Source organism: Haliotis cracherodii, unplaced genomic scaffold (genome assembly GCF_022045235.1).
Source record: "Haliotis cracherodii isolate W230 unplaced genomic scaffold, xgHalCrac1.p SCAF_18, whole genome shotgun sequence".
Lineage (NCBI taxonomy): Eukaryota > Metazoa > Mollusca > Gastropoda > Lepetellida > Haliotidae > Haliotis > Haliotis cracherodii.
The window spans coordinates 10,685,010-10,709,361 of record NW_027266273.1 but is presented as its reverse complement, the minus strand read 5'-3'; the positions used below and the strand labels follow the sequence as shown (position 1 = coordinate 10,709,361).

General features: G+C 38.7%; 1 protein-coding gene across 19 annotated transcripts in view; it reads left to right on the top strand.

Moving 5' to 3' along the window:
* The window catches only part of LOC139465761 (bromodomain adjacent to zinc finger domain protein 2B-like), a 110,790-nt gene that overhangs the window by 63,016 nt on the left and 23,422 nt on the right, over positions 1-24,352 (top strand). For 7 of the 19 annotated variants that reach the window (XM_071247642.1, XM_071247640.1, XM_071247633.1 and 4 more), the window contains exons 5-20: positions 2,482-2,673; positions 4,701-5,077; positions 5,525-5,821; positions 6,448-6,645; positions 7,269-7,377; positions 8,450-8,566; positions 8,976-9,154; positions 10,360-10,461; positions 11,268-11,439; positions 12,785-12,799; positions 14,688-14,780; positions 15,778-15,893; positions 17,420-17,449; positions 19,940-20,005; positions 21,848-21,913; positions 22,609-22,671. In XM_071247642.1, the coding sequence (XP_071103743.1) occupies positions 2,482-2,673; positions 4,701-5,077; positions 5,525-5,821; positions 6,448-6,645; positions 7,269-7,377; positions 8,450-8,566; positions 8,976-9,154; positions 10,360-10,461; positions 11,268-11,439; positions 12,785-12,799; positions 14,688-14,780; positions 15,778-15,893; positions 17,420-17,449; positions 19,940-20,005; positions 21,848-21,913; positions 22,609-22,671 (2,192 nt within the window). The remainder of the gene's footprint in view (positions 1-2,481; positions 2,674-4,700; positions 5,078-5,524; positions 5,822-6,447; positions 6,646-7,268; positions 7,378-8,449; positions 8,567-8,975; positions 9,155-10,359; positions 10,462-11,267; positions 11,440-12,784; positions 12,800-14,687; positions 14,781-15,777; positions 15,894-17,419; positions 17,450-19,939; positions 20,006-21,847; positions 21,914-22,608; positions 22,672-24,352) is intronic. The other 12 variants (XM_071247648.1, XM_071247647.1, XM_071247650.1 and 9 more) reach the window with 10 other exon arrangements.

The following is a 24,352-nucleotide window of genomic DNA, read 5'->3' as shown; positions in this document are numbered from 1 at the left end:
AATGGAAAAAGTTGGAGAATGATTTTTGATGATAAATAGAAATTCAGTCTTTTGTCAGATATATCAACTCAACTCGATCAAGGCTTAAAACCCCTCGGCAAGCCTTGGAGGTTAAAAGACTAATGTTGATATATCTTATGTCAAAAGACACTGGGCTGAGATTCTCTATGAATGCAGTGTATTTTCATCAAGTAAAGACACAAAGCAAATATTGTCTGTTGGTGGCACAAGCAGAGTGTATAATAGTGAGGCAGGCAGGCATGAAAATCTAGAATTTATTATGGTTAGGCGTCTCTCATCATATATTTGATTAAAGTTGGTTGGTTGGTTTGTTGTTTAACGCCGCACTCAGCAATATTCCAGCTATATGACGGCGGTCTGTAAATAATTGAGTCTGGACCAGACAATCCAGTGATTGACATCATGAGCATCGATCCACGCAATTGGGATCGATGACATACAACAACCAAGTCATAGAGTCTGACCACCTGATCCCGTTAGTCGCCTTTTACGACAAGTATAGTCACCTTTTATAGCAAGCATTGGCTGCTGAAGACCTATTCTACTGTCATGGTGACTGATTTACGACACCCATTGTCTGAAGAACATTTGATTGTTCTCCAGACAATGGGTGTCGTAAATCAGTCACCATGACACTACTTTGGATCTTCACAAGTTAACGGGAGATATTGTTCCTTATATCAACCACTGGTTTGCTTGTAGCAACTTGATTAAATCCTGGCTGGTGTGATATAGCTGGAATATTGCTGGCTGTGATGTAAGACAACCAGAACCTGATGACACGGATCATTGCTCACAATGAGTTTGATCCAGGATCAAGTGCTTCCATGCAGGATTAATTAATCCACAAAACACCAGCCACTCAATGAAGGCCAGACCCATGAAGATCATGGGTAGAATAGGTCTTCAAAAGGCAACTATGCTTGTCGTAAGAGGCGACTAACGGGATCGGGTGGTCAGGCTCGGTGTTTTGGTTGATACATATCATCATATCCCAGCTACGTGGATTGATACTCATGATATCAATCACTTGAATGTCCAATCCAGATTTGATTATTTACAGCTGGAATATTGCTGAGTGCGGCGTTAAACAACAAAAAGTCAATGGAGGCCAGATATGCTCTGAATAGGAATATTTAACCATAGTTCCTGGATGTCAGCTGTGATATCTTGCCTGATTGCCTGTCACTAGCGTTATGAATGCTTTCATGTGACAGCAGTATGTGCAACCTGACCCTATACCCTGTTTCCTGATGAAACTGGTACCCATGCAGGAAAGTCCTACTAGTTTACGCAAACACTTGGCCTTACACTGCTGATGTCAGTATCACATGAAATGTCACAGCTGCAAGTCAGCGAGGAAATCTGGAAATTTATTGCTTGTGTCTGACAAGGACAGTCAACAAATATGGCCGAATCTTGGAAAGCTCCAGTGTTGGAGTTACCTGATCAATGAATAGCAGCTGAAACTAAAATTAAGATGATATTTTGAGATACAATCTTATAGCTATGGAGGGTTGACTTGGGACTTGAATTATTGAATGTTGATCTGCTAGTCGATCTGTTTTTACTGTCAAGAATAAAACATCAAGGTTTTATATGCTTGAAAGTGCCTCCTGTGTGTCGGAGCACTGGTTCCCCAATCGTCTAAAGCGCCACAATTTGCTGCGCAGAGTTATGTCCCTTTGGCACGCCAGAAACGTGCGATCACAGGTTTGAATCCCGGTTCGCCCTGATTATATATCTAGGTTTGTCAGCACCATACACTTGCGTGGGATTAGCGAAAGTGGTAAACATCGAAGACTTGCATCACTTAAAGCTTTCCTCCCACATTAAGCTGACATGCTGTGATATAACTGGAATACTGTTCAAAGCAGCCTTAAACCCAACTCACAGTCGTGTTCAGAATAAAACATCAAAGCTTCAAAGGACCTCCAAAATGTAAATTTGTCAAGATAAGAATTTGAAAGTAGGAAAATAGGGCATATATATATATGTATATTCGTCATGAGGGGCTTCCCGGAAAGGACAGTTCCTTATTATCCCATGCTTGTCCTTAAACCCAGCTGAAGTAAGATTGCATGTCTTTGTACTCTGATGGATTGATGCTCATGTTATCAACCACTTGTTGATCAAGATCCAGTTGATATCTGTCTGCTGTGATATAGCTTGAAAATTGCTGACACCAGCATAAAATAACATTCACTCACTTCCAAGACACTTTCAAAGAATAAGCAGCCTCCTACCTTAATGACAGTATATCCTGATCAGTGAGTGTAACAAGTGTAATCGACCTGCAGTTGTTAGCACGCATTACCTAAAATTATCATAACCTAACAGTATATTAATTTATACAAAAAAATGGGGGGGATGTTTTGACGCATGAAACAAAAAGAAAAAAAGCATCTTAAGTTGAGCCATGCCTAGCCTATGGGTACTGACGCTTTATCTGCTCAATAGGTGGCGCCGACTGGTGGCGATCTGCGTCTGAGCAGGCTCGTAGACTTGCGGAGGGTACAGGGCTGGAGGTATATGCTGGCAGTTTGGGCAGTGTGCTGCCTCCATCTTTCTCACCACTCGCCACAGGGCTGGAGTTCCCCCACCGCGTGGGGCTCGAGCACCTGCTGCGAGCTCCTGTCGACATGGATCACAGTAAGCACGGGCAAACACTCGAGTCAATCGCTTCGTAGGACGCTCGCTCACAATCTCGCTCGCAACCTCGCTCAGTCGCTCTTGGTGTTGTTGTTTGTCCACGTGAAGTAGATTGCACTCTTCCAGTCATGAGAAACAAACAAGAACGAAATTATACCTGATATTTATTGATTCCATTTGAATAAAGAAACGTCACAAAAATCGAGAGTTGGATTTGGAGCTGTTTCAAAGTTTTTGGGCTATTTGTTTGTTTAACTTTGTAGCTGCCTGCAAATGTAACAACAAAGTCTAATTAAGATCGCAATATTCGTGAATTTCAAACAACTAATTCTTGAAGTATGACATGTCTGTATTAGTAATGTTTTTAATAAATCTCCGTGATATGAATTAGCATATGAGTATCTGTTTGAGAAAATGAACCTAAAAAGGTAATAAGATTTATATTTTAAGTTTACCAAGATAATATTTGCTATCTCATGGCTGGTTTTGAAAGTGGTCTTGTGACGGACTTACGTGTTGTCTTGTGTAGTTCTATATACATAATCAATCGTGCACCTAGACTCTCCTCTCTCATCACCATCTTTTCTGTCATGGAGTGTGTTGGCTCTCTATTTTGAAATTGTCACCTCATTACTCAGTGCTTTTTTCCCATCCTCTTCAAACACTAGAAAATCTACACGACTATTGGTTTCATTAAAGATTGAATTCAAAAGAAATTAATATGCGATTATTGTATTTACGTATACAAAATTATTTATTTTAAGTGAAAGTTTATTAACTTGGTGTCATACGATACAGGTTTTAATTACTGTTACTCTATTGAATATGAATAAATTTCGGTTACAGTCTTCTTGAATGGCAATGTTGTCTTTAAAAATTAAGTTGTAAAATTTGATTTTGCATGGCTAAAATTGATGAACTGCTTGTTTTATTTTGTTTTTGCAAATGGTTCACTTAGCATTCACATTGATCCAAACATTGAGAAGGAAAGCAATGAAACAGTGATATAGAGCAACAAACATTTATTTCTGGTGTACATGCCCCTCTGCCTGCATATATTCTTCAGCCCTGAGTTTGTGTAGTGGTACTTCAACTAGAAGTACAGCGTAGTTATCTCCCTTTAGCAATTCTACGTGCTGCACACCTATCAAATAGACAATGCTGCACAGGGGTTGTAATTTTGTAGAATGTATTATTTGAAGCATTTTGTTACATGCATAGGTTTTTTTCCCTTGAATTGTCAATAAATGTTATAAATTGATAATAATTTATTTGGTACAAATATCATTGAGTTAGTGCAATCATTTTTCCCAAGGATGAAAATTCATATTTGATGAAATTTATGTTTGTCATGAGAATTTTTGCTATGAATCACTCATGGATATGATTAACCCTTGGGATTAGACTGCCAGTGTACTTGACGGATGACAAGTGAATTAGGTCATCTCAAGTTTTTTACCTTTCAGGGCCATGATCTACAGTTGTGATACTTGTGTAACTGGCTCAATATGTAGACTTATGACATGTGTAGCAGTAAGATCTCTTTGTAGAACGGGACCAGGTTTTGTAGTAACACGTTTAAGACTGTATATTGCCTTAAGAAGTGAGCAGTTATTGGGCATGTTAGTTTTTGAGTAAATTAATTGACATGCCTACAGGGGTTTAGATAGGAATTCTCAAATATTTAGGAACTGAAGACATTTTATGTGATTGAAAAAAAGGGAAATTGTTGTAGCATTTATGTTTGGACTCAGTATTTGAAATTAAGCATGGGGTCCTTGTTTCAAAGGTGACCATTGATTCTAATGCCAGGGTTTCAGATCGGTTCCATGGCATTGACTGAATGGCATCCAAAATGACCTTGGAAAATGGTATGGAATAACCTCTGAGACCCCCCGGACCCTTAATTTCAAACGCTGGCTGGACAAAACATTTTTTTCCTCTTTCCTATTAAACATTGTGGGGTATTTTATTTTGTCATTGATCATTTTTCTATTAATAATTGAAATTTTAACTTTGTGATATAGATCGAGCGCTCTCTGACTATCTTGACTTTGGGCTATCTCCAGGCTCTCTGTTGTCGGGGATGAAACATCTTGCCGAAGCTTCCGCAGGAAGTCCAGTATCGTCAAAACAGTCGTCATCGTCATCACGCTCACGAGGAACCAAGTCATCTACATCAACGTCATCGTCCTCCACTGCCAGGAGCCTCCTCAATGGCACAGGGCCTAGTTCACATAGTGATGGACGTAAACGCAAACAAAAATCATCCTCTTCTCACTCATCAGGGACGCCCTCGCCCGCAATACCATCATCAACGTCATCATCGTCAACGTACAAGCCATCCTTACCTAAAAGTGAATCACCATTGGCTTTAACCACTACTGTTCAACCATTACAAGAAGTAAGTTCAGCTTGGTTTGGAGAGCCTTAATAAAGTTTGTGGGATATAGAAACAGGCTCCATTCTTCTGTTGTTTACAGTATGTTATCATATCCCAGCGTAAATGTAGTAGTTTGTTTCCATCAAGATTAGACCCGTGAAGATCCGGGGTAGAATAGGCCTTCAGCAACCCATGGTTGCTGTAACAGGTGTCTATGCTTGTCACAAGAGGCGACTTACGGGATCGGGTGGTAAGGCTCACAGACTTGGTTGATGCAGGTCATCATATCCCAATTGCATGGATCGATGCACATGATGTCGATCACAGGATTGTGTGGTCCAGACTTGATTATTTACATTTGCCGCCGTCATATAGCTGTAATATTGCTGAGTGCGGCGTTAAGCAACAAACAAGGTCTTAGTATGTTGACAATGTTGTTTATGGCTATATCACACTGATGTGTCACAGAAATCGTCGCCTGTCCACAAAAAGAAGAGCAAGAAATTAAACATGGCTGAAAACGGCAGCCATTCGGATCTAAGCTCTTCAAGCTCTAGTCTCAGTGATGACAGCTCAGGAGAAAATCTGTCCAGTGATGAGTTCGATAAGAAGGCAGGTGCCCTAGCTCACCAGATAGACGGGCTGAAGAAGAAGCTGCTGGCCGACCAGATCCGCCAACGTGTGCAGAGTAAACCAGAGTCGCCCCAGTCCTCCTCAAAGTCACACGAACACAGTCGCTCATCCAAGTCCTCACATCATGATCGGGTAGGGAAAATTTACACAGTTTATAAAGACACAATATAGACCAGTTAAAAAATTATTCTTGTTTCTCGAGTGTAATAGTCTGGCCCAGACTTGATTTATTACTGAGCACAGTCTCATAGCTAGAATATTGCTGAATGGGGGGTTAAACAACAATAAATCAAACTCTTTTGGCAAGTCCCCTGTGGTTCGCAGTATGATGACAGTATGGCCATGTCCTTTTAGAGGTGTATTATTTCCTCCTTCTACCATTAAATGGCAGTACAAAATAAAATAAATTTTGAACAGTTGCTCAATTTTATTGACAAAGAAGGGAAAATTTACAAATGTATATTCATTTGGTCTCAAGAAAGTTTGTTGGGGCCTTATTGACTAATGGTGTACCTTGACCCCTAGTGGTGTGCAATAATCTGTACTTGTCCTAAGAGGCGACTAACGGGATCGGGTGGTCAGGCTCGCTGACTTGGTTGATACATGTCATCGATCCCAATTGTGTGGATCGATGCTCATGATATTAATCACTGGATTGTCTGGTCCAGACTCGATTATTTACAGACTGCCGTCATATAGCTGGAATATTGCTGAGTGTGGCGTTAAACAACAAACCAACCAACTGATGTACTTGTCAGGAGCGGAAGTTGCGGGAGGAGGAGTTGCGGCAGCTGGAGGCGGAGCTGCAGCACCAGCAGAAGCAGCTCAAGCAGCTCCAGAAGCAGGAGAAGGAGGCAACTCAGCACTTGCCGGAACAGGCGTCATCAGGAGCATCCTCCCCATGTCACAGCAGCACCACGGGACTCAAGCTCCACATCAGTAAAGCTGCAATAGCTGTAAGTAGGATGGGTCCCATTATGGTCAGAGTAGGTGCTCAGTAACCAACCCACTGCTTGTCTTGGTCAGTACTCCATGAGAAGTCCAGGTCCTCTGCAACCCCATGCTTGTCCCCTTGTGGGAAGTCCAGGTCAGAATAGGTCCCGAGATCCCATGCTTGTCTCCCTGTGGGAAGTCCAGGTCAAAATAGGTCCCGAGATTCCGTTCTTGTCTCCCTGTGAGAAGTCCAGGTCAGAATAGGTCCCAAGATCCCATGCTTGTCTCCCTGTGAGAAGTCCAGGTCAGAATAGGTCCCGAGATCCCATGCTCGTCTCCCTGTCTGATGTCAAGGTCAGAATAGGTCCCGAGATCCTGTGCTTGTTTGCTTGTTGGAATAGGTCTCCATTAATCCCATGTTTCTAAGAGGTGACAAATGAGAATCAGATGGTGTGACCTCACTGTCATTGTGCTCTCATGACTTTAATGATTAATGCTTACAGTTTGCTTGTAGTGTGTGTGTGAGGGATATTTATACAGTCTCAAAACATGAACTTGTTTCGAATAGTATATATATGATGTATGAGAATATCATACTTTGAAAGTCAACAATGTGTGTAGCCTTTAATTTGTATATCTATTCCAGAAACACCTAAACCACAGACTAGGAGAGGATGGCCCTGGAACTTCAAAGTCCAGTCTGAACACCTCGGGTAGTGAGTCAGGGGGAGACAACTCTAATAATTCTGATTCAGGTCAGTAACCATAGCAACATGACTCTCTTGTCTTTTTATATCTCAGGTAAACAAGTCTTTGCCATGATCCTGATGTAGTCATAATGAAATGTTTCCATAAGCAAATACAGGTTGATGGTGTATTTTGGAACATTATTTCAACAATTTAATGTTGTAATCTAAACATACAGTAATGGTTGACTTGCCCGTGATGAAGTAAGTGCCTTCCCTTTTTTCAACGTAATAAGTGCCCTGGGCGCTCTCAAAATTAGAAATAGGGACCTCTTATTAGAATATTATTTTGGTGAAAAAAACAGAGTTGAAAGATAAATTTCATGGTTTATGCTGACTGCCTGAAAGGTTTATGTACGACAAATATATTTTTCCAGATTTTAATTCCCCATAATTAACGGTGCATATAACACACGAGTGCGTATTACACAGGAATAAATAAGTCTTGTGTACATTGATCAATCGGAAGGGGTGCTAATTGGGATTGTTCACTACCCAATATATTAGCAAATATCGCCATGGGCGCTTATTAGAGCGGGGCGCTTATTACGTAAAATACAGTATTTATTGTCTAAGTCAGATATTGTAACTTGTGACTTGTTGTTGGACATTGTCCATGTGTTATTATGGTACAGGTTACCTGCTACTCCACAGTGTTTGAACACTCACAAAAGTTTTGAATTACCTAAATTTAACTCGCTGGGTCCTCTAATTAGAGCAAGTCGAGTTTCCTTTTAAATAATCTACCACCTCCGTGGTCTAGTGGAGAGAGCATCTGCTTAGAGAGTGGATGGTCAGTGGTTTAATCCCCTTGCTGCGTCACACTAAAAGATGGTACTTTTTGTTACCCTGCCTGGTGCTCGGCATTATGGGGATAAAACCAGCTCGGCTGAGAGAGAGTATACTGTGTCAGAGTGTGGTATTCATGTTAAATTGAGTCATGGTATCTCAGTGGGCTAGTGCTATAAAACTGGCATAAGTTAGGAGCAGTGCAAAGAGCCACACACACACACATGCATGCACCTCTTCTTTATATCAAGTTCCCTATATTCATGGACTGCTTGCTCTCTGTACGTGACAGAGAGTGACAGTGACAACTCCGAGGATGACAGCGGGGACAGTGACTCGGAGAGTGACCCAGATGCCTCTCGTAACGAGGATGGGACGAAAAAGACAAAAACTGAGGATGGGGAGGAAGGTGAGTGTCCTGGTTCCATTTTATTTCCATGACAACAGTAACAAAGTCTTTTTTATGATTATTCTCGAGCGTGTTTTTTAAAAAGATGCTTCAGGTTGTTCATTAATTGTTTTTGTGTTTGTGTGCTCATTTTGACAATTGAACCATAGAATCTGTAAATTCATACAATATTCCAATAGATGTTTTGAGATATTGAAAAGGAATACATGACATATATAAGCTAGAACTTCTTGGTTTTAGTTTTTTCAAGTGTCATTTCAGGGGAATGAGGTTTTTAAATTGTTCTTTCTTTGAATGTTGTGAAGTTGGATGGGTAAAGGGAGATAACTCACCTCCTTATTGTACTGAACAGAGAATGTACCATTTGCAATGATGAATTTAAGATCGTATTCCATTTATTCGATAACAGCCTCACCAGCAAAGCGTCGTCGCATCATTACAAATGAAAATGACCTTCGCATTCCCCTTGAGCATGGCTGGCGACGGCAGACGACAATTCACACAATGGGTCGCAGAGGCATTGTGGGAGAAGTGCTGTATTTTGCTCCATGTGGGAAGAAGATGAAGACAATTCCTGATGTGATGAGGGTGAGAGGATCTTTTTGTGATTGGTTCAATGTTTGGTGGCCCAGTGTTTAAATTGTTGCAATCTACTGTGCAGAGTTGCATCCCTTAACTGTGCCAGGATCTGCTAGTCAAGGGTTCAGATTCCGTTTTGCCCCAGTTATTGTCTTTTGTCAGGTGTGTCACTCAGTGGCGGTCATCAGTAACCTTTACCTGTTGCAACAATAAGCTAATAAACGTCTATGATATAACTGAAATTTGGTTGAAAGCTGTTTGAGTCAATGTGCAGTCAATGTTCGCTGATAATGTATGCCTAGTTTAGACCTTTGTGTCTTATTGAATGGCTTCTTTCTCTGCCTCTTACATGTTGGTGTTTGTGCCAGGAAAACAAGTCATTCATGTGGCTTCATGTGGCTTTGTGATGAAAGGGTTTATAATCATGGTGAATACCCGAGACAATCCTTGTACCCTTGGCCATGATAGTGCTACAATATTGCTACTATTAATACCAGCTTGTACACTATTGCAATGTGGAAGGAATGCATCTTCCTGAGGCAAGGGAGTTAACTGACTATAAAAGTCCAGTTTCCACCCTTGGAATTATGGACTTATATTTTGACTGGAGTTACGAGTCCATGCATAGTTCAATCAAAATTGTGTTGCGAAATCGACATCCGGTTTGTAAACTGTCGTGCAGATTTCGATTGATTGCAGAATTTGCAAAGCATGTGTACTGTCAACTTAGCGTCAACAGATATTTTCCAAATCTTTTCATTTTTTTAATCAAGGTGCTCATGTGATGTGATGCACATCGTGAAGTAAGACCCGTTTTATTACAAATAGATCTTGATTATCAATCAGATCGTCTTCACTTGGCGCCGCCATTATGTTTGAAACAAATGCAAGTGATATAGAGGTGGAATCTGAATGGGCAATAGGAGGGACATAGAGGGGACATAACTCGTCATAACCACTTGTGGCGAAACGATCGAGCCCAGAAATTCCAGAGTAGTTCTTTAAGGGTGGAAACTTGACTTTTACAGTCAGTTAACTCCCTTGCCTTGGGAAGATGGAAGGAATAATGATTTCCCAAAACTAGGAAAAATGAATCATTGACGATATTAACAGTCGGATATTTATACTTGGCTTATGTTAACTGTTTAAACATGATGCATATTGCTTTGGGTGAAAACCTACTGTTGACACTGATTGACTGTTTTCTGTTCCAGTACTTGGATAGAAATAGCATCACAGACCTCTCCAGAGACAATTTCACATTCAACACCAAGGTTAATGTCGGCGAGTTCTCCGAGATGAGACATGGGCATGTGGTGAGTGGGGCTGGTCATTGTCACATACTTGCCGAATTTTGTTTTAATTCGTTGATTAACAAAAGTTTGGCTGAAAATTGAAGCTTTTGGAAATATAAAAATCAACTTCAAAGTTATGTATCATTAATGAATGAAGAACCAATATATGTCACTCAGTTTTTGATTGGGATATATCTTCCATGATACACCTCATAATATGTCAAGTGTATATTAGATATATCTGTAACCATGAAGATCTGGGTTAGAATAGGTCTTCAGCAACCCATGTTTGCCGTAAGAGGTGACTATGCTTGTAGGAAGAGGCAACTAATGGGATTGGTGGTCAGGCTCGCTGACTTGGTTGATGTATGTCATCGTATCCCAATTGTGTAGATCGATGCTCATAATGTCAATCACTGGATTGTCTGGTCCAGATTCAATTATTTACAGACCGCCGTTGTATAGCTGGAATATTGCTGAGTGCGGCGTTTAACAACAAACACACTAATGTGTGACATTACTAATTAAGCATATCAAAAGTTGAGTTGTATATTTAACTTGGCAAGACATTGAGTTTAGTGTTGCCAGTCCATAGTTTGACACTAGGTTCATCAGGTTCTGTCATCTTTGTGTGCAGGCACAGACATGGATCTACATATAAGTGAAGTAGCATTCAATTTCAATAGAGTTTGGATTCTTTATGTACCGTACAGTGATGCAGGCTGATAATAAAATTTTGCCCAAACAACATTGATGGAGAGGTCCATGCTGTCACATCACTCACTCACTCACTCACTCACTCACTCACTCACTCACTCTCTCTGTAGATGCCTGTACCACTGGTGGAGGCGGAGATTCTAGAGCGTATCGCCATGTCGAAGGGCAAGCGAGCCAGGATGAAGGAGCTGGCCCAGAAGAGGAAGGAAAAGGCCCTGAAACAGCAGGAGCTGGCCAAGCACTTCATGGAGGTGAAGCTGAAGCGGAAGCTGGAACAGCAAGGTCAGTACTGGGAAGGGATGTGTCAATACTGGCAGTACTGTAATGGGAAGGGGATGTGTCAATACTGGCAGTACTGTACTGGGAAGGGGATGTGTCAATACTAGCAGTACTGTACTGGGAAGGGGATGTGTCAATACTGGCAGTACTGTACTGGGAAGGGATGTGTCAATACTGGCAGTACTGTACTGGGAAGGGGATGTGTCAATACTAGCAGTACTGTACTGGGAAGGGGATGTGTCAATACTGGAAGTACTGTACTGGGAAGGGATATGTCAATACTGGCAGTACTGTACTGTGAAGGGATGTGTCAATACTTGCAGTACTGTACTGGGAAGGGGATGTGTCAATACTGGCAGTACAGTACTGGGAAGGGATGTGTCAATACTGGCAGTACTGTACTGGGAAGGGATGTGTCAATACTGGCAGTTCTGTACTAGGAAGGGGATGTGTCAATACTTGCAGTACTGTACTGGGAAGGGATGTGTCAATACTTGCAGTACTGTACTGGGAAGGGATGTGTCAATACTGGCAGTACTGTACTGGGAAGGGGGTGTGTCAATACTTGCAGTACTGTACTTGCTTTGGGGGATGTGTCAATACTGGCAGTAGTGTACTTGCTTTGGGGGATGAGTCAATACTGGCTGTACTTGCTTTGGGATTATGTCTATAGCTTAATACTTCAGTACAATACTTCAGTACAATACTTCAGTACAATACTGTCAGGTGATACATCAATACTGGAAGATCCTAGTTGGCCGATGTGTCAATAGGGGTAGTACTTTGAGAGCAAATGCATCAATACTGCCAGTACTTTGTAAGGGGATGTGTCAATACTGCCAGTACTTTGTGAGGGGATATGTCAATACTGTCTGTACTCTGTTTGGTGAAGTCAATACTGGCGGTACCATACTTGGGAAGGAATACAGTGGTTGTTGGCTGATGTGTTGATACTGCAGTGCCACTTTGGGTTCGAGGATGCATCTGAAAAGGGCAGTTCTTGGTTAGGTATTATGTCAATGCTTTGTGCTGCGAAACAAAATATAATTTAATGAACTTTGCAAAGTTGAATCATCTTTAGATAATATGTTATGTGAAACTTCATGACCTTTTTTCTTTATACGTTTTGCATCTTTTTCTGGTTTCTCTGTTTTGCTATGGTTGTCGAATTCATGCATGCAGTTGAAGAGCGTTTTTGTGGTTGCTATGGTTACCTGTCAGTCAATTCCAGGAATTAGATTTTCTTCTGAAAATAAGGTTTATTTTCTGCATTGTGATTTAGTTTGTGTTTGTTTGCTGATAATGCTTTTGTGAGGTTTGTGGTTTAAACTGAAAGTTATTTTTTCAGAGGCTCACTCTATTGGTAAGACATTTGCTGCTTATTTTTCAACTTTGACACTGTCAGCCCCTCCACAATGACATTAGTCTCAGATTGCTTTGTCAGTGACTGTGTGGTGACCTCACTTGGTGGAGAAACAAAACTAAAATACCTCAAATAACGCCTGTGAACCAGGGAGAGAGAAGGAAATGAGCTGAAATGTGAAATGTTTGTGTCGTGGGAGGGGATCAAGGTTGTTCGGTGAAACCACCGCTTGGAATAATTAGTATGTGTTGTAATTTAGCAGGAACTTTCTTATCCACTAACCCCATCCATACCTCGGTCTGTTCAATACTCTCTCTCTCTCTCTCTCTCTCTCTCTCTCTTTCTCTCTTTCCTCTTTCCTTTCCTTTCCTCACTCCTCTTCTCCCCTCCCTCCCTCCCAAAGCAACATTCTCTCTTCTGATCAGGCCAGTCAATTTCTGCATTTTCATTTTAAAACATGACACTTATCAATACACTGAGCTTCTGAGAGTAACTGGTAATAATATTTTGATGGGCAATTTCTTGAATGTAAACTTATAAAAAATATATAGTTAAAGTTTAGACCAATACCGACAAATATAGAAAGCAGCCGTCTACTCTTTTTGAACCGATAAATGAAATAATAGCCAATTTCCATGTACACGTCACCCTTGTGCGCCATTCTTGATCCTGTCTGTATCGTTTTGTTCGTAAAACTCGATGGGTTTCTAGCAGTTAGTGTGTGGTGTTCTCTGTCACAAATACTAATGCCAGGTTCTTTAATTCCTGCGAATACCATACTTTTGTTCCATCATTGCCATAAGCCTGTATTTGGGCTGTTAGCACACCATAAAAATCTTTTACATTTTCAACAGAAGTCCACTTCATTGTCAGCTGACCCTAATAAGTCGTGAGGATAATAGTTTTCTTCCTCTCAATGTTCTGCATATTCGCAGAGCGGGAAAACCTCACTTCTTCCCTGTGTGTGACAGTAGTGAGTTAAGATTTGACCTCGCATTGGCATTATTTCAGACATATTGCGAATTGTGTGCCAGAAGCAACATCTGAAACAATTTTCTGAGTATTTTAGGAGAGGGTACGTGGTGATTTCCGTCACAAACGCTAATGCTAAGTTCTTTTTCTGCTATAATGATATCATATTTACAACATTTTAGTGCTAACTTTGCTTAAAATAACATTCTGTCGCCACAAAGTTGTTATATGAAAACTATTAACTATGACATCGCTGGGGATTTATTTTCTGCCGTTTGAAATATATCATCATGGGTATCTTGATTATGTGTTGAAAAACAGGAAAGTGTTCTTGTTTTTACAGAGATTTAGTTGATGCAGATGTTTTCACGCTGACAACTGAGTTATACTTGTATACGGGAGTCATTTAAAGACTTGATGCAGACCAAGGAACTTGCCATGTTAAAGATAATCATGTTCTATTGTGCAGACTTAGTAGTTTGCACAGCTGTTGTCGTTTTTGCATGATTCAAAATTATTTCTTGAACGAAATGGGTAGTATTATAGTGTTTTCATTATCGAAACTAGTTCATGAATGCTTTGTTGTATAGTTTGTGAAAAGTGACATTTAGATTTGGATTGAATCTAAATCTTATGTAATGATATTTTTGTGAATATGGTTTTTACCTGTCCACAAAATGTTATGAAAGAAGTTTTTTTTTTCCGGAATAAGATCTAAAAGAAAAATGACATTTGAGAAAAGGACAAGGAACCATTAATTGTGTTCAGTAAACAGTGATGCTTTTTCATAATTATCTTTTTTGAAAAACAAAAAATTGACATTGGTTTGTAAGTCCCTCATAAGCAAATGGAAGGCTTCAGTCCCCAAAATAACTAAGGAAAACTTTGGAGTAAAGTTGACTCTGTGTATTTGTAGAGCTTGCGAAAAAAGCTGCAGAGAACAAATTTCAGAAGAGACTTGACTTACAAAGGCAGAAAGAGCTATCGAAGAAGTCAAAACAGCTCAAAGGTAGGCAACTGAAGTGTTGCTCAAAGTGCTTTATTTTTGTTCATAACCCCCACCCAGATCCCGATACCTGTATATCCTTTTGTTCATATATCTTCTTATTGTCACATATCTCACAATTTACACACTTTACAAAATTATGATTTTTTTTTCAATGATAATGGTTGGCATTGGTTATATTGGAATGAACTGATAATTTGACAATGAGTTTTTGTGACTAACACACACATTTTTGAGCATCAGCCTATTTTGATCTAACATATTTGTGTTTGATCTTCCCTGTGTTGCAAACCACGCTATAATCCCCTCTTTCCCATGCCTACGTTAATCCCTCAGTAGTAATAGTTCTGCACTATTGTATCAGCTGATTACACTCTGACTAACAACCAGGTTCTTGTCCGGGGCAGGGAGATGTTTTCTTCACTTAGAAACCTGTAAGTTCAAACCATTGGAAACAATACAGGAGCATATTTGTTTTGTTTTCTTGAGCAAAGGATGTAAATGAATAAATTTAAAATCTTAGCTTTTGATTGGCTGATGAAAGTTGACATTTTTCATCTATATTCTCAAACTGAAAATTTATTTTTTGGAAAATCCATGGCTTGATATGATTAGTGGACCAGTCAACAGTATGGTAGGTACTGGAATGAATGTGTACATACTGTATTGAGTCGATTCTTTGCATGGATGTTGTGGTGTGAGTTTAATATGCAAGTATTGTCCAAGTATAGTGTTTGTTTCTACTGCTTTACAGGGTGTTGGTGCCATTTTCGGTAATTTACTTTTGGAATCATTTTTGCCAGTGGGTGAAATTTCTTTTTCAGGTTCTAAGTTTCGATACTTTATCTTCATGTTTTACGGTGTAATGGTCTTTTTTTTATTATTCTGTATTAGATAAGGAGGTATTGTGTTCTAGTTGTGCCGCGAAGAGCTGATCATGATTCAATGGTTGAATTGCCCTACCAAGCTTTGCTTTGAGTGTCCCGATGCTGTGTTTTAGCGGCTGAGCGTCGGAAACAGAAGGAACAGAGTAAGGTAATGAAGCAGCAGGAGAAGGTTAGAAGACAGGAACAGATGAGGCAGGAGAGAGAGATGAGAGCCCAGCACATCCTGGAGGTAGGCGGCCATTTTGAATTTTCAAAGTGTCATGAAAATCCCTGGAAACATTTTCTCAAGGTTACTACTTGTGAAATGTATTTTAGGCTAGTGAAACTATTGACAGCCAGTTCTAGTCATCCATATTGCTGTATTTTGTTTATGACAAAATATCAGAATTGAAAATTGATTCAGTATTAGCATATTTCAGCCTAGTTTCAACAGTACATGGTGTAGTTACATAGTATTGTAAAGCAGTTGGGATCATCTGATTCTTTCATATTATTCAAGTTGATCTGTGATGGCATGAGATTATCTAGTGTAATATGAAAGACTTGTGTGGTCCTTACTTCTTTGAGTAGTATAGAATTATGATTTGTTACATTACTGTGACCAATTAAGTTTCTTGTTTTACAAACAAGCTTACCCTCATGTTTTGCAAAGTTTTAAAAGAAATAAGATAGAGTGCTATGTTTGATTTTACATGTTATCATTTCCTTTGGATTTGAACTGTTTTGCAATCTTATTAAAATCAGATCTTCGTTCTGGCTGCTGCTAAACAAAGATCTGAGGACATCTTACCGAATTGGGAAAATGACAGTATGAATCCCGAAATGGTTAATACGGAGTATTCTAATCAGGCTGTACGCCCGATTCCATCAGAATCCTCTGTTTCTCTCATCAATGGGATAAATGTTTGAAATGAAAGAGACTTTCCAGGGACCGTTGAAAGTACTGCCAATCAATCTCGGCCAGCTATTTGACATTTCAGAATTTTCGTTTGTTCAGTTTTCACATTTTGCATCAGTGCTTTTCGTAATCTGGAATGGATATTAAAACTAGTGCCGTAAAGCTCAAGAAAGCTGCAATCTGATTGGCTAATGTTGACTTCTTGGAAGTCATTTCATTGGTCAATCAAAGTTTGTGGCAGGTCTTACACCCGTAATGGGATGTCCTCTGATCTTTGTTTAGTGGTAGCAAGAACTACGATCTGATTTTAGTGTGATGGAACTGTATCGCAAGATTTGTATTTTGGAAACACCCTCTGTCAAAATTGTTTTACATTATTTTCTCACTGCCTCCTGGCATGGTGGCCAAGCTATACTGTAAAAGAAGATGACGAATTGGTTTGGCCTTTGTTAAGAATTGTACAAGTTTGGATTAGAGACAGTTCTGTGGAATATGAATTGCCATGATGCTATATTACGGCTTGAAGGTTTCTTTATAATGTTGGATTGTGTGTTTCTGTGTCTGCCTTTAACTGCAAATGAGAGCAGCTTTTCAAGGATTTGTATCACTGTTAGGACAATATTACAGACCTTTGGTATTGATTTTAACAGCTTTTTGTCAGATTTTATGCAGCAAAACTTCCAAGGCATGAACTTTAGTTCAGTCTTTGAACACTGGAAAGTCACTATATCTAAAAGAGGAAATACTGGCGAGAAGTAAATGGCCAATTGTATGAAATACATTCAAAAGTTTGTCTTTTTTTGGCTGAAGCAAAAAATATGATGATTTTGCTATAAAAATAGTATTGTTCATTGCAGTCCAACATACTCTGGTTTCATATGGAGAGAGTAAGTTGATTGACAGTGATTGACAGCTTGTCTTGTCAGGCCAGCCAATGAAATTTTACGTTTGTCAGGCATCTGTGAATAGTCTATAAAATGTTTATCAAACTTCATTGCAAACTATCATAGGTATTTATTATGAAACTTTGCTATCTTTTCAAATTTATGACATCAATATTGGCAAAAGTAATGTAGAAACATATTCTTTACATTATTGACAATGTTTAGCTTTTCTTTGTTATCCTACTTTCGAAATACAGCTTTTACTTAAATTTGTTTGATTAAGGAAATAACATACTTTCTGGGCTTGATCAAATTTCGAAGAGAATTTCTTTTTGGATATGACAACTAGAAGCATCATACCAATTAAAAATTAGTAGATATTAAAAAAAATAGGAAGACACTCACTATTTCATTTGCTGGCTTCTGATTGGTTGTTGTCCCTTGACTGACAGCTGTCAATCTATTGTACAGCTATATCACCTATTGTAGGCTTGCCGTATTCCTCAGCTATGTGTATCTGCTTTGTACTTAAACTATTTTATCATTAACTTTGTTTACAAACATATTAGATAATAATATTCATAGCCTCATCTATTGACATAAACACTTGGTTCGATTAGCATCCTGGAATAGGATTAACATATTTGATTAATATCATTCAGAATATAGGAGTTCGTAAGAAATTGGATATAACTTTCGTATGCAAAGCATGTGAACTGCATGTTCATATTGACAATGTTTAGGGAAGGGTTAAAATAAGGATGTACGGTCATGCATGATTATAGTGTTAAAGTTGGGTTAACTTGATGCTCACACGTAGCATAGAATGGTAATATCGGACCATTGCATGTGCATGGTAGGATAGTCTGACTAAAATATTTATATCACATGAAATTAACCTGTTTGTTATCAACAATTTAAGAAAGTTGACATATTGGTTGATAAGTTGCTAACGTGTCAAACAAGTATAATATATACTATCCAGAAGAGGTTTTGGTCCTTTCAATTCTTTCATATTACTACAGTTAACATATTAACTATAACATATTAACTATAGTAATATGAGAATCGTGTGTGCTTAATTGATTTTGAGTACTTACATGGGTACCACTTGTTATATGGTGGGTACTATTCAGATTAAACATATTCGGATATTGAATAATCAACTAAACATATGAAGTAGATAGAAAAACTGAAGAAATATGTTCCTGTTCTGAAGTCTGAAAGGAATAACCTTCACATTTTGTGACCTCAGTGAGCAACTTTACTTCGATACAAATAAACTATTATTCTTGTATTGTTAACATGTATATCAAATGCTAATGTCATTACTAAAATGTTTTTAATAAAGTATTGACTTCATGGCATGGTGACAAATTGCTGCCATAAGAATGCATTTGTTGCCAGAGACTTTGTGTATTTCTGTATGTATCTTTTGTTGATATTTTTTTTCTTTCCCAAGAAACAACGTAAACATTAGGATTTAGGAGTTAAATGTTGATTCACATTATGACCTCAATGACAAACTAATATGTCTCAGTAGTGGTATGGATTATCGCAAACTCGTTAATATCTTATGTCGCCAGAAAGAGTTATCTCCCTTTGTTAAAGGTAATTTCCATGTTAAGGGGTAAATGTTGATCCACAGTATCAATAATGACAAGCTAAGTATATCTTAATAGTATAGATTAAGGGCAAACTTGAAAATATGTCCAAGAATAATCTCCCTTTGTTCAAGAGTTATCTCCCTTCGTTAAAGGTAATTTCCATGTTAAGGGGTAAATGTTGATCCACAGTATCAATAATGACAAGCTAAGTATATCTTAATAGTATAGATTAAGGGCAAACTTGAAAATATGTCCAAGAATAATCTCCCTTTGTTCAAGAGTTATCTCCCTTTGTAAAAGGTAAATGCCAGCTTTCCCTTATGTATATTAGCAAGGTATATTTTGACTGAACAGTTATGCTTGTAGGTATTTAGTTGTAATTCTGCTTTGACCAGTGATTTCTGAAGTGTGTCTTGGGCTCTAAGCTTTGTGACTTACCCTGCTTATCTGTCTTGTGTTCTTGTCAAGCTGCTCTCATTGGTCAGTATCTGCTGCATGTGACATTTGATTGGTTAGTTTAAGTTGAGATCTTGGTAAGGCCACTATCAATTGATAAGAATAACTGTCTAAATTCTAATTTTGTTTTTTGGCATGGTCATTGTTGTGTATTAGTTACATGAAACTGCCAAAGAATAATTAATAAAAAATGTGTTTATTTTGAACCAATCTTCAACAAAGTTCAAATGTTCATTTTTAAAGATCACTGCAACAGTAGCTAGGGACTAAACTATTACGTTGCCTTAATCTGTGTTGATTTTTGGAAGCATGGATGCTGATGGTGATGTAAAGAGAAATATGCCATCAGCATGTTCAACATATATATGTCTAGTAGAAGTGGTATACTTGATGTTGATGTTGATGATGATGATGATGATGATGGTTCAAGGAGAGAGAGATGAAAAGACAACAAGCCGTCATGATGAGGGAGCAGGTAATGAAGAATCTCAGCATCGTACGTTCACCTCCTCACGTCACACGCAATCTCGGTCTTTCTGCGCTTATCAACCCTTCATTCATTCATCGTTTATGATCAGCTGTCTTGTATGCCATACTGATATGTGTGGAGTCATCTGTTAGCAATGTTGTGTGAAAAAGGATTTAAAATGCACTTCTACGATGATAAATATCTTCTTCTTTTTTCAAAACTTTATGCCTATCTTGACGTTAATCAACTTCCAAATACTTATCTTTAGCTCATTGAACGTAAACTTAATGAATCCATGAGAAAATATCCATGAATGAATTTATTGAAGATTGAGGAAGGCCCAGATGAAACCACTTCCTATTTTAAACAAGTAGTTTATGATTTTTGGCTCCAGTATAAGGGGATTGTAACTCCCATACTTTAACATAGACTTGCGACTGTCATGGCACTAAGACACTTTGTGGAGCTGGGCCTAGTGGTATTTTAACATGTTAGACAGCTGACTTGAATGATGAACGAAGGCGGGGATGTGTTAACTGCAGTTAATATTGACCCTTTATCAGTACATGATTCCAAGTAGCAGGTCACTTGGTGCACCCAGCACCTTGTGACCATTTGTTGAAATGAGCGCCATCCTTTCGAATCCTCAAGAAATTATTCCTTTTGAAAATCGTGAAGGGCGCAAAAATCTATTACTGGAATCATCTGCTGAAATGTTTTTCTTGTGCACTTTTGTTTTGATAATTTGAATTTATGCACTATTTAAAAAAGGATGTTCAAATAACTGTTATTTAGTAGATATTGTATTTTTCACTAACACTCTCTAATGTGTATGCTTTTGTTTGTATCATAGGTAAGGTATTATATGCTATATATATTGAACAAGAACAAGTTATGGATCATGAATATTTTTTGGTTATTTTTATGGACTTGTGTGCTCAGTCTTCACTACAAAGAAATATCCCCAAAAATATTCATGATCACTCACTTATTTTGTCCGATATGTAACTAGGGGGAACATGGGTGGCCCAGTCATCTAAGGTGCCGTGATTCGCTGTACAGAGTTGGGCACGCCAGAAACCTATGATTTTGGGTTTGAATCCCGGTTCGCCCCGATTATGTTTCAAGGTTTGTCAGCGCCATACACGTGCTCGTGGGTTTCACCGAAGTGGTAAACGTCTGAGACCTGCATCACTTCAGGCTTTCCTCCCACATTAAGCTGACATGCCGTGATATAACTGGAATAATGTTAAAAGCGGCGTTAAACCCAACTCACTCACTCACCCACTCACTTATGTAACTAGAGCAGAGGTAGTCCAGTGGTCTAGAGCATATCCATTAGACATGACAGATACTTTGATGGGGTTGAGTCCAAGATGTCTCCTGATTATGACCACTGATTTGCCAGCACCCTACCCCCACTTTTACCAAAAGCGGTAAATGTCTAAGAATTGCGGCGCACTGGGGTAGCCGAGTGGTTAAAGCATTCACATATCATGCTGAAGGCCTGTGTCTGATTTCCCACCTGGGTACAATGTGTGAATCCCAGTTATGGTGTCCCCTGCCGTGATATTGCTGGAATATTGCTAACTGCTGCGGAAAAGACATACTCACTCTCTCTAAAAAATGATCCAGTCAGTCTTTCCAAATACAGCATGCTGACAGGCTGTGTGATATAACTGAAATAGTGTTCCTAACAGCACTTAACACAACTCATTCACTCACTCACTCACTCACTCAGTCACCCTATCCATTGAGTATATTTTTCTTCAGTTTATCAATTTGCAAAATAACTGTTCTTCATCATCCTCAGATATTTGTTCCTTTAAATGCCTTTTCATTGTATGTGTATTATATGATGACTTGCAGGAGCGTGAAAGACGGCGCCAGCACTTACTGCTTGTGAAGGCTCTTGAGGCTCGAAAGAAACAAGAGGTAAGATTATGAACAAGAGTACATACAGGATAACAACAAATATGTTTTGAGAAAAAAAAATTCAAATTAATTTTACAAATGAGTAGCTCAAAAAAAAAGGAAATTGTAATAAACATAAAATATATCATCATTATCACAGAAAAATATAGGTAAGTGTTATGATTTTTTTAATGCTTATGCATCAGTGGATTTACCGTATTTGACGTAATAAGCGCCCAAGGCACTCTCAAAATTAGAAATAGGGGGCTCTTATTAGAATATTATTTTGGTGAAAAAAACAGAGTTGAAAGATAAATATCGTGGTTTATGCTGACAGCATGAAATGTCTATTTTTCCAGAATTTAATTGCCAATAATAAAGGGTGCATATAACACATGAGTGCATATTATACACGAATAGGGGAAGGATGCGATGCGTATTATATGCGAATAGGGGTCGGAAGGGGTGCTAATTGGGATTGATCACCAGCCAATATATTAGCAAATCTCGACGTGGGCGCTTATTAGAGTGGGGCGCTTAGTACGTTGAATACAGTAACTACCGATAATTTCCGTTCCGTTGTTACATTGGTCGTCTTCTGTTGTCTGGCCACACACTAGGCTGGGGGAAAGGGGGTAACATCCTAATCTTTAGGACGTAAATAATCTCTGTTTGATATGTATGCCAAGTCTTGATGATGCATTTTGTTTTTCTAGGAAAAGGAGCGAGTGAAAGTAGAACGCTTACAAGAGAAACGGATATTCAGAGAAAGAAAACTGGTGAGGTTAATCAAGATTGTTATTATGAAGCTTTAATGAACACATCAAATATTGTATATTCAGAGAAAGAAAACTGATGAGGTTAATCAAGAATATTATTATTATGAAGCTTTAATGAACACATCAAATATTGTATATTCAGAGAAAGAAATCTGGTGAGGTTAATCAAGATAATTATTATTATGAAGCTTTTATGAACACATCAAAGTTAATGTGTGTATGACGATTTCAGCCAAAGTGAATCTGTCGAAGCTAATGTGTGTATTACAATTTCAAAGGAAGTCAAGATATCGAAGCAAATGTGTGTATATTAAAATTTCAGCGGTAGGGAGTATATCTCGGATCTAGTTTGTGTATTAAGATTTCAGTGATAGTGAATACATGTATATCGGAGCTAATGTGTTTATTGCGATTTCAGCAATAAGGAATATATCGGAGCCAGTGTGTGTATTATGATTTCAGCAATAAAGAATATATCTGAGCTAGTGTGTGTATTACGTTATCAGCAATAGGGAATATATCGGAGCTGGTGTGTGTATTACGATTTCAGTGATGGTGAATATTTCAGAGCTAATGTGTGTATTACGATTTCAGCAATAAGGAATATAGTGTGTCTATTACGATTTCGGCAATAAAGAATATATCGGAGCTAGTGTGTGTATTACGTTATCAGCAATAGTGAAAATATCAGAGCTAGTGTGTGTATTACGATTTCAGCAATAGTGAATATTTCGAAGCAGATGTGTGTATTACGTTATCACCAATACGGAATATATCGGAGCCAATGTGTGTATCACGTTATCACCAATAAGGAATATATCGGAGCCAATGTGCGTATCACGTAATCACCAATAAGGAATATTTCGGAGCCAATGTGTGTATCACGTTATCACCAATAGGGAATATGTCGGAGCCAATGTGTGTATCACATTATCACCAATAGGGAATATATCGGAGCCAATGTGTGTATCACGTTATCACCAATAGGGAATATGTCGGAGCCAATGTGTGTATCTCGTTATCACCAATACGGAATATATCGGAGCCAATGTGTGTATCATGTTATCACCAATAGGGAATATATCAGAGCCAATGTGTGTATCACGTTATCACCAATACGGAATATATCGGAGCCAATGTGTGTATCACGTTATCACCAATACGGAATATGTCAGAGCCAATGTGTGTATCACGTAATCACCAATAGGGAATATGTCGGAGCCAATGTGTGTATCACGTTATCACCAATAGGGAATATGTCGGAGCCAATGTGTGTATCACATTATCACCAATAGGGAATATATCAGAGCCAATGTGTGTATCACGTTATCACCAATACGGAATATATCGGGGCCAATGTGTGTATCACGTTATCACCAATAAGGAATATATCGGAGCCAATGTGTGTATCACGTAATCACCAATACGGAATATATCGGAGCCAATGTGTGTATCACGTAATCACCAATAGGGAATATATCAGAGCCAATGTGCGTATCACGTTATCACCAATAGGGAATATATCGGAGCCAATGTGTGTATCACGTTATCACCAATACGGAATATATCGGAGCCAATGTGTGTATCACGTTATCACCAATAGAGAATATGTCGGAGCCAATGTGTGTATCACGTTATCCCCGAAAGGGAATATATCGGAGCCAATGTGTGTATCACGTAA